At 40.6% G+C, this 12736-nt stretch overlaps 1 protein-coding gene across 3 annotated transcripts in view; it reads right to left on the bottom strand.

Moving 5' to 3' along the window:
* Positions 1–12736, bottom strand: part of LOC136291536 (bifunctional methylenetetrahydrofolate dehydrogenase/cyclohydrolase 2, mitochondrial-like) — a 39231-nt gene that overhangs the window by 19957 nt on the left and 6538 nt on the right. For 2 of the 3 annotated variants that reach the window (XM_066186725.1, XM_066186726.1), the window contains exons 4-7: positions 11278–11430; positions 10445–10552; positions 6642–6734; positions 2443–2568 (exon numbers count right to left, since the gene is read on the bottom strand). In XM_066186725.1, the coding sequence (XP_066042822.1) occupies positions 2443–2568; positions 6642–6734; positions 10445–10552; positions 11278–11430 (480 nt within the window). The remainder of the gene's footprint in view (positions 1–2442; positions 2569–6641; positions 6735–10444; positions 10553–11277; positions 11431–12736) is intronic. The other variant, XM_066186727.1, reaches the window with a different exon arrangement.

Genomic DNA, 12736 nt, shown 5'->3' with positions numbered 1-12736 from the left:
TCCCTGGCACTTCACTCTTCCTCCTGAGGCTCCCAGAAGCCAGCACAGCCACTCCCCAGACCACAGATTCTGGCAAATTTTTAACATAAACAGGTACTCTCCATGTGCTGTGGTGGTTTTACATGGAGAGCTGCATGTGCAGTCTAATATACCCCTGCAGTATCAGGGTGGGTATCTCAGTGCTTTGCAGCTGACCTCCACATGCACAGCATTCTCCTGTCTTGTTCTTTTAGATACCTTGGAATACTTACTGCGCAGTAAACTATTCTGGACCAAACAAATACTATTTTTGATGTGGACACAGTTTGGAGCATCAAAATAAAGAGGACATGTGGGGATGCAGGAAATCGCAAACACTGTTTAAAGGCATTCCATTATTTCTGCAAATGTGTACACGCAATTTAACAATGAAAGACACAAAAAAGAAGGATTGAAATGCATCCTTTTGCTGTTAAAGAGATAAAAAGAACCTTTACTCTCTCACCTACCCTGCAGAGATTAGAAGATGGGATCCAAGTACTGCCAAGATAAGCAACCGAATCAAAACACCTTCCACCCATCTAATAACATTAATTTCCACTACAGGAACTCTTCAGCCAGATGACCTGGTGAAAGAAGCCATTTCCACCTATTTTCGTAAATGAAATTTGGATTTCCCACTTAAACTTTGCTCTCCCCAGAGCCACATTTTTCTCCTAAAGAAGTGGGTGAAGAGACAAAAGACACTGGTGGGCTACGTGATGTTACACAGGTGCCAGATGTCATGCCAGCCATTATGTGCCTGGCCTCAACCTGCAAAAACCATTTTCACTTAGGCTTAAATATAGATTCAGCCAAATGATCAAATAGGGGGAAAGGATAAAATTATTGGCTACACAAACATGCTGGCTTGTTCCATTTCCTAACTGCCAGACAAATACTTGCCAAGGGTGGTTTACTTGCTAGTGTTCAGAACTGTACACACTGGGATGTTTTTTGTTGTTGTTAAAGATTTAGTGAAACTTTCACCGATACCAATGAACCAACAACAACTTCCCTTTGGCAATGCACGGTGAAATGCTACTTGTAACTGCAGTGGCATAATCCAAGCTAAAGTTCCTCCCTCATTTTTGTATCTTCCCTCCCCCCAGGTAAAATCTCGAGAACCCACAGCAGACATGACGAGACAGATACAGCGCATTGCTGAAACTCTGAATCACGGCCTTGCCACTGAATCTACACCTTTATTGCAGGCACAAGGTCCCGAGTTTGAAGAGAAACAAACAAGAAGGATGCAGGTTCACGTTTCTCAAAGTTACAGCTTTTGTACTCCCATACCTGCTAAAGCAAACCAAATGTCTGAACATTTTCTGTACTTTAGTTCAGCTCTGAAAACAGAACCTTTTATTTGTGACACCACAGGCACGATAAGAAAAGAAAAAAAATTTTCAAGTTGTCCTCCAAAAGATTTATTTTCCTGGAGCTGTGTTGCACACATCCAGTTACATATTTCCAAACACATCCCAAGACAGTCGCTCAGCCACACTCATGCAGGTAATTTCACAGACTTTAACAGACAGGTAATATGCATGATGAGTAAAAGCAGCAGGGAACTAAGGAACTGATGTAATTACAAAGACACACAGCTGGCTGAAAACATTCTGAATATAATTAAGCTTTAAGACATTATGCCAGCCAAGATGCTAATAACTGTGAAAAAAACCCTGTGGGTGATTTTCATACTTATCAAAATAAGGAACTGTTGAGAACCATTAATAATGTGGGTAAATGCTGTCTAAGCTTCCCACACTCAACCCTGCCAATAAGTGCAACAATCCTGCTATTCCAGTCTAGAGCTCCCCCAGAGCAGAGATATTTACTCAAGTTACATTGTGAACTTGCTCTGCAACAAGTTAAACATAAAAAGATCAATATGTAACAACAATTTTTATCTTTTGGGCCTGCCCGGACCAAAATGTTAAGCACTTTTACATGAACCCACATTCAGCTTTAGCATAAACGATATTTCTAAAGTGTAGAGGAAGAGTGCAAAAGGAGGCTTTGAGAAGTTGTGGTTTAATAATAATTACTATGAACAGCGGGAGACCCTATGCTTGAGAAAGAGCAGAAACTGTTTTCACTGCTTACTTTTCAAACATTTCACAAACTCAAAGGACTAAAGAAACTGAACACAAGCACCTTCTGCACCGCTACCAGAAGGGTTCATCTATATCTCTTACAGGTTCCTAGTACCTGTAATTAAAAGTAACACTTTGTTTCCTAACTAACATACCGCTTCTTAAGAGCAGATAGAGTTGTCTTCTTATTTAAGTAAATAAATGATGAAAAATTCCTGAAAACATTGTCTTGAGACACTGCCCAGTCCAAAAATTTATCATGAGTGAATCCTACAAACTTCAATATATTTATCCAACAGATTTGTGTAAAGACTGTTTTACTGACCTTCAAAGTCCACATCCCCAACTAATTTGGTTTTTCCTGTAAGAGGATCATGGACATGGTTGATTCCTACGTCAATCACAGCTGCACCTTCTTTGACCATATCAGTTGTAATCAACTTTGGGATACCTGGAATCATCAACACATATTTTATTACCTTGGCCAGGTAGTCTGAGGTTATCAGCTTTGAATTATATCAAGGGCTACATTTTGTACAGCTATGCACACACAAAATATAATTCTTTCAGTTGAATATTTCTTGATACACCCCACACTGAAAACTATTCCTCAATTGCACACAGTTTGTAACCACCACTACTACTATAGAAAAGAGAAAACAAACAAACAAACAAACAAACACCCCCCCCCAAAAAAAAAAAAAAACCCACAAAAAAACCCAGAAAAACCCACAAAAAACATCCCACCAAAATTTGTGCATGGGAATGGTTTTGGTTCAAGAAACACACTCACCCAACAAGCAATTTTAACTGTTATGGTAATCCCAGCACACAACGCTGACCTTCCAGAGAGGACAAAACACCATTTCTTGCTATTTACAGCAATTTGGGAGACCTCTGCATTTGACCCAAGAGGCCCAGCCTGGGCACTGCACACTACATGGGCTGCATCTCTGTGGTGTCCTGGGGTAGGAATTTTTTGCTATTAAGAAATTCCAGCTAAAACAACCACAACAAGCCACTTCAGCTTTTACATATGCACTGTATTTCTTCAGCACATTTAAATGTGAAGCATCTTGATACTCATCATGAATATGTGCTTCAGTCAGAACCCAGAAAACCTAAAAGGTCACTTCAAAATCTAGATAATGAAATGTATCCATGACCGTATGACTCCTGTCAGGAATTTCTTCCCTACCTCCAACTTTCAGTAATGGGAATTTCCAAACTAAAAATGGCAATTCACCTTGCTTCATGAGCCATTCCATGAGTTTTTTGTTCTGAGAGGAATATTAGAGTATCTCCAAAAAGGGAGTCTGAACTCCCCCCTCCCCATCAAAGCAGCTTTCTCTCAGGTGGGGAGAAGGCAAAAAGGAAAAGAAACCAAATCCATACGGTTTGAAACTGCAGTTTTATTGGGAGGAAGCACTAGTGTACAAGGCTCTGGCTTCATGTGCAGTGCTGGAGAACAGCCACTTAGACATTTGGATATAGGCAATACCAGAACACTCTTTGCTCTCCATTTCTCACTCCCCCATAAGACACCTGCTTGAAACTATGCTTCTCACGTTGAGCAAGCCAAGATGGCAAACTCTTTCCATGCCCATTTGATAATATCTGACTGCATCTCCTTCATCCCCCTCTGATGTAATCCATGGCAACCTGGCTGGTAATTGGATAATGCCTCAGCCTTATGGGGGTAAATGATCTGTGTGTGATAGGGCTGGAAGCATATTAATGGAAGCTGCACAGTTACACCCTTTGTAAAATGGTTTGATAATAAGCCAAATACTTAATAGCAACAAATGAACTAACCCCCAAACCAAATGAGCATATCTATTTACTTAAGCCTACTTTACATACCAAGTAGAAAGGGATAAACATTAGAGCAGCTTTTCCAAAAAGGCACTGACTGAAGAATATGGAAAAAACTTTCATTGGTAATTTTTGTAGAAAATGATAAATCACATTTTAAACAAAGGAAAAAAAAAGGCCCTACCTAATCTGAGTTTAGATGCAAGGACTGTGAAACAGTCAATTTCTAAGAAAGCTAACCAGAATAAAGGGTCTGATTAAGCAGCGCTTCCTACACAAGAGCACCACAGATTACGTCCCAAGGGACAGCGCAAATAATCCAAGCAGAAATTCATCTGTCATTTGGTACAGTCATCACTTTTTCTCTTTACCCCCTCTCCAAATGTAGGAGGCAGGTGAGTCCTGTTTCTCTCAGCAGACTGGAAAGCCCAGAGAGCAGGAGCAGCAAGCTGACTGGTTCAAGAGTCCTGCTGCTTCCATCGCTGCCTTGCCTGTTCTGTGGTGACTCTAGGGGCACTGCTGGGTAAAGCTGCACTCACACTTCTGCCATGGGGCTGGGCCAATAGCAAAAAGAACAGACTCCATGGGATGTCTGTACAGGTAGGGATAACAGGCCAACATGGGAAATGCTGTGGTGGGATACAAAGTGTCAGATATGCTTAACAGGAAACAGGAAGCTTTGGATAGAAATCCAAAAGCTGTGTAGTATTGAAAGAGATTTTAGGGAGGGGTAGGCTGGACAAGAGCAGCATTATTGAAACTTAAGGTGCAAGAAGTTGGGTAGGAACAAGAAGGAAGGAATAAACTGCATGGATAGTTACAATCCAAGTAAGCAGGAAAACTGCTGCCCCAAGCCTAGGAGCAAATGAGAGACAGCACACAGAGATGTATCTTCTCACACTCAGGAGTAACAGAGAAAAGAAGCACCTGATTTGAAGTATTACCAAAACCATGAATGCAAGTGAGCAGGAAAGCACACAGAGGTGGAGCACCCATTCAGGACGGACTAACTGCAACAAGTCACCAATCAGGAGCCAGGATGCAGAGGGCTCTTGTAAAACTACCACATAGGAAAATGTACCTTGGTCTTCCATGCAGGCACACGCAAAAAAACTTTCCATTCGCACATCTTCTGCAGTGGTCTGTAAAAGCAGCTGTTCCAACCCAGCAGGGTACAAGTTACCTTTTTTGCAACACTCACTGAACAGGTCACGCATTTCCGGGGAGTGTGTGATCCCAGAGGTACAATGTGCACAGTTCTCATGTAACAAAAGGAAGCTTGGAGTGATTCCACCTTTCTAAAGCGCAACCTTTCCCAGAGCACCCGCTGGGGCAGGGCTGTGTGCTATTTGCACAACCTAGCCCTAGGTTTTTTCATCATCCCAAGTATATCTCAAGTTGTGTAATGAGTGTTGTATCACACTCCTGTTACAAATGACACAAGGAAAGTAATGTGAAAGGTAAACATGCCTGAATTGCTACTGGACCATTTAACTCCAAGCATAAACAATGACAAACCATGTTCAGCACAAAAATCAGAAGTGATGGTTAAATTGGAAGCAGTGAATTTGGATGAAAAGTTACTGGTTTATTTCCAGTTAGCACACCATTGTTATCTTTTATACACAGTGGTGAATTCTGGACAGGTCCACAGTTGAACAATTAGATGTGGAACAAGTAAGTTGTTTCTTGCTCCTGGCCTGCCTCAGGAAAGAGGCAGTGAAGTTAAACCCTGAAGGAAAGGGCATCTCACTTCAACAGGAAATGACAAGCTTTAGACAGGTACCTGTCTGTCTTCATCTAGAAAGTACAAAAGGAAGTCTTGGATCTTGAGGATGAGAAAGAATGGGAAAGGGAGCAGAAAAGAGGACAGACACTATCCTCTCATAGTCCTACAAAATGGTACAAGAGAAGGATGATATCCCTGAGCTGCAAAGGGACCCAGAATTTTACCAAGGTTATAGTAAGTTGGGTTGTTCGAGTTTTTAAAATTAATTTCTATTTCTATTTGTAATACCTGTAAGCAAATAACAAAGGCTGCTTAGAAGCTGAGTTCTGCTTGTTTCTTTGGGACAGATTAGTTAAACTCTAAGTATTTCAGTTTACATTGCTTTAAGAGTATAGACACGGAACTTTCAGCCCCCTTCCTCTAGGCAATTACCATTCTCTTTCTCTTGGAATGATAATTGTAAAAAAAGAAAAAAAAACCCCAGACATTAATAACATAGGTTACCCAAGCCTCCAGTTAATTTGGCAAGGTTGGTCTTCATTCTAACAGTGGGGGAATGATATCGTGGTTTTATGAATGCAGCCTCCAGATGATTTAAAGAAACCCTCCTGTCAAAATATAAATTACTCATGATTTTTCCATGGCACAGAGAATGTTTAAATTTACATAATTATACCTGTATGAACTATGCACTGACTGGTTCCCAATCTTGAGTTCACTCTGAAGTCTCCCTAAGGGAAAGGTGTCGCATGTGACGAGAAACAGGTTATGAGTCTGCAAATGTAAAGGGCAAGAACAAAGAGCCAAATCACTTGCCCTTCCTACAATGAGAAATTCTATCCACTGCAACACCCTCAGCGAGCACGAGCACTGATTATTCAATGAAATGTGAAACAGCCAGTGCCACAGACACAGACTGCAAAGTCCTCTTTCCAGGTTTGAAATGCTGCAATTGGAGTATTAACAACAACCAGTATTACCTGCAGCAACTATTACTATGTCAGCAAGCTGTGTATGGATCTTGAGCTGCTCTTTTGGGGTGTATCTGTGAGTAATGGTCACTGTAGCATCACCTGAAATGGAAGAGAAAAACAATTAATTGTCAAATACAAAATGCTATAAAAAGTACAGCATTGACTTTCAGGTGCAAATTACTTACTTTGGTACATTAACACAGTACAGATGATCAGATTTGTCTTGGGACGTGACTTTTAAACCAGCATAGGCAGAACACTCACAACACTTGCTGCTCACACATACGAAAAAACATTTGCTCTTAAAAATTCTCCCAGGATGAATTAATTTACATACTGTGGACTGAATTCCCTTCCATGGGAAGGGAAGCCCTTCCATGGCTTTGTTACGTTCAGTGGAACTCCACAAAGCAAACCCAGCACAGAACCCAGTGTTTGCTTTATCAAGCCCAGTTTGTACAGGGTGCCACAAGACTCAGCTGTTTGCACACACCAAAGCTTCAACACAAGACCACCAGTAGAAGCACAAGAAGCACACACCCTTCTGCTCCTGCGGACACCCACAGTTCTTGGCAAGAGCTACGAATAAACCCTCCCAGTAAGACAGGAAAACCCTGTGCTGTTTGATGGGGATACTGAGGAGAGACCACAACAGTCACAGAGAGAGGGTCTGAAGTCTCCTACTGCATCCAACAGCAGGTGTGGTACTTCCTTGAGGACTGCCCAAGCAAGCAACAAAGAGAACAGCTCTCAAAAGAAGACTCCTCACAACCCTCTCTGCAATTATTTGTACTGCACAGTGTTCAGGTGTTACATATCCCCATCTCTGCCTTCCACTCATCACAGACACCTAGGTCATGTAATTTGTAATTAAACTAAAACCTTTTGCCTTCTCAGATATTACCATCACATCTGCTTCCTCTGGAATGTGTCTGACTGATCTAATCTGTGCCTCTCATTAACTCTCTCAGGCATCTCATCTTCAACCTTTCTGTGCTCTGGCTTCTCTGCTCTTTCCCCTCACCTTTTATCCCACTTCTTCAGGCTCAACAGTGCACATCATCTCCCCAAAGACAAGCAGATCAAGACATTTTCAGACAATGAAAACAGGAAAGTACAGGCTTGAAAAGAATAGAGGAGTCTTCTGATACCTGCTTTAAGCAAAAGAAGTATATCTTGCCCAAAATCACAATCATTACTTAGGAGAAAGGTTGAGAAAAACCAATGGATAAAATCCAAAGTTACAAAGTTATCTCTGAGGAATAAAATTGGTGTTAATTTGCCTTTAAGATTTCAGTGAAGAATGTGTCTGTAGTCAGCTCCTGAAACCAAGTAATTGCTTTCACTATGAAAAAGGAAAGGAGAAAAAAAGGGAAAAAAAAAAAAAAAGCCCCTACCTTGAGAATAGCAGTCCAGAAGCTTACAGACACCTCAGAAAGGGGAGATTTTCCATTTATTTGTGACCATGCCCAAACAGAAAATAAACAACTATTTTTACATTGCTACTTCTGCTGAAAGAAGAGGAATATATTTAACAATTAAGATTCCCCATCATACTCCCAAGTCAATTCCCATACCTTATAAGATAGTCTCTTGACCTGCCTACCCTTTAGGAAGGGGTTCACATAGCTTTTCCATCTGATCAGATATTGCCACCTGCAGGACATGAGTGTATCTACATATGAAAGATCACAAGACAGTCCCTAACTTTTAATTTTTTGTTCACAATCTATAAAGAAAACCAACCAAAACCTACAATAAAAAAATGAAATTAAAAAAAAACCCATACACCCACATCCCTTGCATCATTTCTCAATAAAAATATTTAATCAAATCAGCCAAGTTGCTGAAAAAACTCTTTCGTGACTGATAACCTGAGAAAGTTCTTTGTCAGCATTTCATTGTAGGTGTTCTCTGGTCCCTATCCTCCTGAGTTAAAAAAAAAAAAAGCAAGTTGAAACTATGGCCTGGACTGCCTACCTTGCCACATGCCATCCAGGCTGGCCTCTTGCTGCTCACAGCAGAAGCAGAAATTAAACCCAAGCGCAGAATATGAACCAGATCTTCAAAGAAATCCCCATCTGTGAGTCTTGGAGAAAAACTCCAATAAAACACTCCAAATACAGAAGTATTTATCATCATGAACACAGCATATACATACACACTTAATGCCAGCTCATATCAGAGAAGTACACATTCCTTTGTTTCTCACTGCCAGCTACTTTTAAGTGTGCCAACACTTAGCAGACTGGAAAACTAGAAAACTACAAGAAATAAATCCATTTCTTCAGATTAGGAAAAGATAATTTAAAGATGAGTTAACTCTTTCTGTATCTAGGCTCCAGTGTAACTTTCTGTATCTAGGTTCCAGTGCCAGTAAAGGACTTTCTGAACATTCTTCTGTCCCTACACCAAATATGTGACACACTTAGAACCACTGGCAATGCCAGCAAGCAGGGTTGCCAGGGAAGTCATCTGACACGTCAGGAACCAGAACACTGGCAGAAGACCATGAAGCACCACAAAAATCTAATGGACGGGCCCCCCAAAACAAGATGCACTACCAGACAGTCAAACAGAACTAGAAACCCAGGATACAAGACAAAAAAACGGAGCCATGGATCCAAACAACTCAAAAACTGAAAGCTGCAAACACTGTTTAGTTACAGCGGAAAACTGCCCATGCAGCTGCCGAGGGTTTTGCAACAAGCTGCTGAAAGCATCACAGGTCACTAGGTCTTCTTATTTCCATGTGGGAAACATGTAAGTAGTTTGTAATGTGACTTTGTGTTGTACCAAGCCTACTTCAAACATCAGCTGCACTGCCAGTAACAAATGTCACCCAGTATTTGCTGCAAATGGCAAAAATGCTACTAATTTTCATGGGAATGAGGATGAGACCAGAACTATGCACCGATGGCAATTACAATTCAGGCACTGAGAGAAGTTCCAAATAGCAACTTTCCCACAGAGGCCGAAAAACCAACTCCATGATTAGTATAAAGCTTTTAGTGTTTTATTATATTAATAACAGATTCACTCTCCTCCAATTAAATAGGCCTGAGATTAAATGCCCATGTTTACCTCATTTGTGCACACCACCATGGCAGTTTTCTAACATCAACATGAAGTTGCAAAAGCGCAGCATTCTATCTAAATTATATTTGTTTTAATTTCTATGGCACAATTATAGCAGCACACATAAGCTTCTGTAATTAGAATTACTTAAAAATATTTCCACCACAACACCTAATTTCCAGGGGGATATAAACTGCACTGCAGAAAGTAATCACAGAGCTCATGCTGAAAAGTTCCCTGGCTGTCATCTGTGTATTTTCCTAAGCAACACCTCACTGACATGGCACAACACAAGGGTCATGCCACACCTTTATTTTATGCATATATAAATGTATATTGTGTGTGTATGTGTGTGCTCATGTGCATATGACAAATGAAATCAATATTGAACAAGTGTGAGGATAAGGCATATGAACAGCTACATTGTATAAACATCACAGGAGCCTCTGCAGCTCTTCAAGACCTCACTGCCAGTATTTACCCTCAAGGATCAGTTGAAATAGTCGCTGTTTCAAATGGAGGAGGAAGTGATGACTTAATACCAGAAAAAGTCAGGTCCAGAAACTGCTCTCCTGAGAATAAGTCAGGAAATGTGTTGGCAAATTTAATTTCTCTGTCTGGTTGCAAGTGTCGACAAGAGTGGAAAGCTTTCCTTTAATCTGAGTCCTCTAGTCAGCTTTATTTTCAGGACTTCACAAATGGAAACATTGGGACAAAATTCCCAGACTTACCTCCAGGCCTTTCGTGCTCTCCATCAGTATGTAAAAGCATTGAAATAGGCATTCCAACATTTTTAGATCTTCCAGCTACAAGAACATTTTTTCCAAATGTTTGTATTCCTTGTAGGAAAGAATAGAATTTAAAAATTTTATTCCACTATTTTGATATATCTAAACCCCTTTTCTCAATCCCCATGACAGAATTATTTGTTGTTGTGAACTCCTGACATCAACACAACTTCAAAATCCACAAGGCTGAATTTGAGTGATGAATCCCCAAAACAACTTTCAGCTTTCACCTTGGAGAAAGGAAACTGACAACTCATTCAGGTTACCTGAATCACCCTTAGCAAGGACTCAATTTTCTTGCTCCAGCCACAAAGGGAAGAACTTATGTCTACCAATAAGAACACGTACATTCTAAATAAAAAAATTACAACTTGAACACATATGCATTCTTCCCCTTTGAGTACTGAATGAAGTGCTCCCATTTTTTGTTCTTGTTTTTCCCCCCTTCTCCACAAGAACTTACGCATTCAAATCTTCTAGTTGACAAATAATCATGTCAACAACAGCACAGACAATTTCCTGCAAAACTATAAAATTCAGAAAGCTACTGAAGTGTTCCACCAAGTACTACTGTCTACACTTAATTAATAGTTGTGCTAATGGCACAGGAGCCCATCTACTTGGCAACTCCTCGTTATTCAGGTTAATACTCCGAACGCTTATTCTTCAGTCAGTCCAATGCATTTAGATAACCTAGACCTTTTAGCTCACACCTGAATTAATCCTTTGTTTGTCTCCCAGGATAAGAAGAGTTTCAGGACAGGTGAGTCTCTTACCTGTCCGTTTGATGATTTCCCAGACGGCAGCAGCAGTGGCAGGGATGACGGAAGGCTGATCGAGACACAGACGTCCAACATTCATGATATGGAATCCATCCACATCCTTTTCAGGGACGATGGCATTACAGACTGTCCGTTCGTCTATGTGATCTAGGAGACACACAGCTCCCAGCTACAGCTCCTTCACTTGTCAGGTGCCATCAATACCACCAAAGTCATTACAGAGACAGGCACACAGCCCAGATCTGGCCTGGGTAATTAACTACTGCTCTTGACTGAACAAACTGCACTCCCCCTAAAGGCAATTTCACCTTTTCAAACAGTTCACTGAAAAGGCATTTTTCACAGTGTTACTACAACAGATTCTGTCAAAATATGACAGCCCAGTACTCAGTGGAGAATGGGGACAGTGACTATAAGAAGAAATGTTTAAGCAAGTCACGTCAGAGTCGCTTCTGCAATTTGGAAGTCTTAAATATGAAGTGGCTCAAAAACCCCAACAAACCACTGGAGAACAAATGCATTTTGCATTTTATATATGAATATATGTGTTTTTCTGGTTTCTAAGCCCACAGAGGATACATGAGCTAACTTTTAAACAATTTCATGAAAATCTCAAGGTGAAATAACTTTGCAGGTCTAGCTTTCCTTTTCTGGCAATACTGTTTTTTTTAATCAACTGTTAACCAGTATGACCAAAACATATCCGACTTCAACAGAAAACTGAGCATACACAAAACTGTTTGACATCAGTGATCTCAAAACACTGGATATGGCTTAAATGGCACTGCTCACACATAATTTCGTATTCATATCTATTCATAGTGAATATTTTTCATATGCACTAATGATACAGGACAGCTCTACAACTGCTTTAAACTTATACTGCATAAACATTAGCACTGATTGTGAAAAAATGTGTTTGCTAGACCTCTCTCCGCCGAGTTACAGACCCAAGCACAAATGTGGAATACATAACACCCCAGAGGAACAGCTCCACAAAACATCCCATACTGATGTGGGTAAATGGGGAGAAAGCCACTGACCCTCTCTGGGTTAATGACCACTTTGATATCCAGCCTCCTGAGAATTTGGTTGTTTCTCCCGAGCACCAGTGAGAGTGAACCAAAATACCTTCCCCGAAACCTGGCAAGTGGGCTGGGGCTTTAAAATTTTCAACTCAGAGCAATTGCTTTTTGCTTTTTTTACATCACCCATTCTAGCCACAACCTGAACAGCATCCTGCAACTGTGTGGCAAGATACCCCAGTGTCCAAGATAGAGAGCACTGCAGGAGGTTAAAGAAAACAAATAAAGGAAAATGAGTGTCAATAAGGAAATTCAGATGTTGCCAGTAAAATATTTTAGAGACATAAACAGGATGTTTTAATTTAGTAGGTTTTTGTGGTTTTGCATTAAAAGGAGCTAGATAATTAAAAGACAAGCATGTAATAGAA

Source organism: Chamaea fasciata, unplaced genomic scaffold (assembly GCF_029207755.1).
Source record: "Chamaea fasciata isolate MVZ Bird 193981 ecotype frontalis unplaced genomic scaffold, bChaFas1.0.hap1 SCAF_6, whole genome shotgun sequence".
Taxonomy (NCBI): Eukaryota; Metazoa; Chordata; class Aves; order Passeriformes; family Sylviidae; genus Chamaea; species Chamaea fasciata.
Note: the sequence above shows the minus strand (reverse complement) of the source record. Positions and strands in the feature narration are given on the sequence as shown.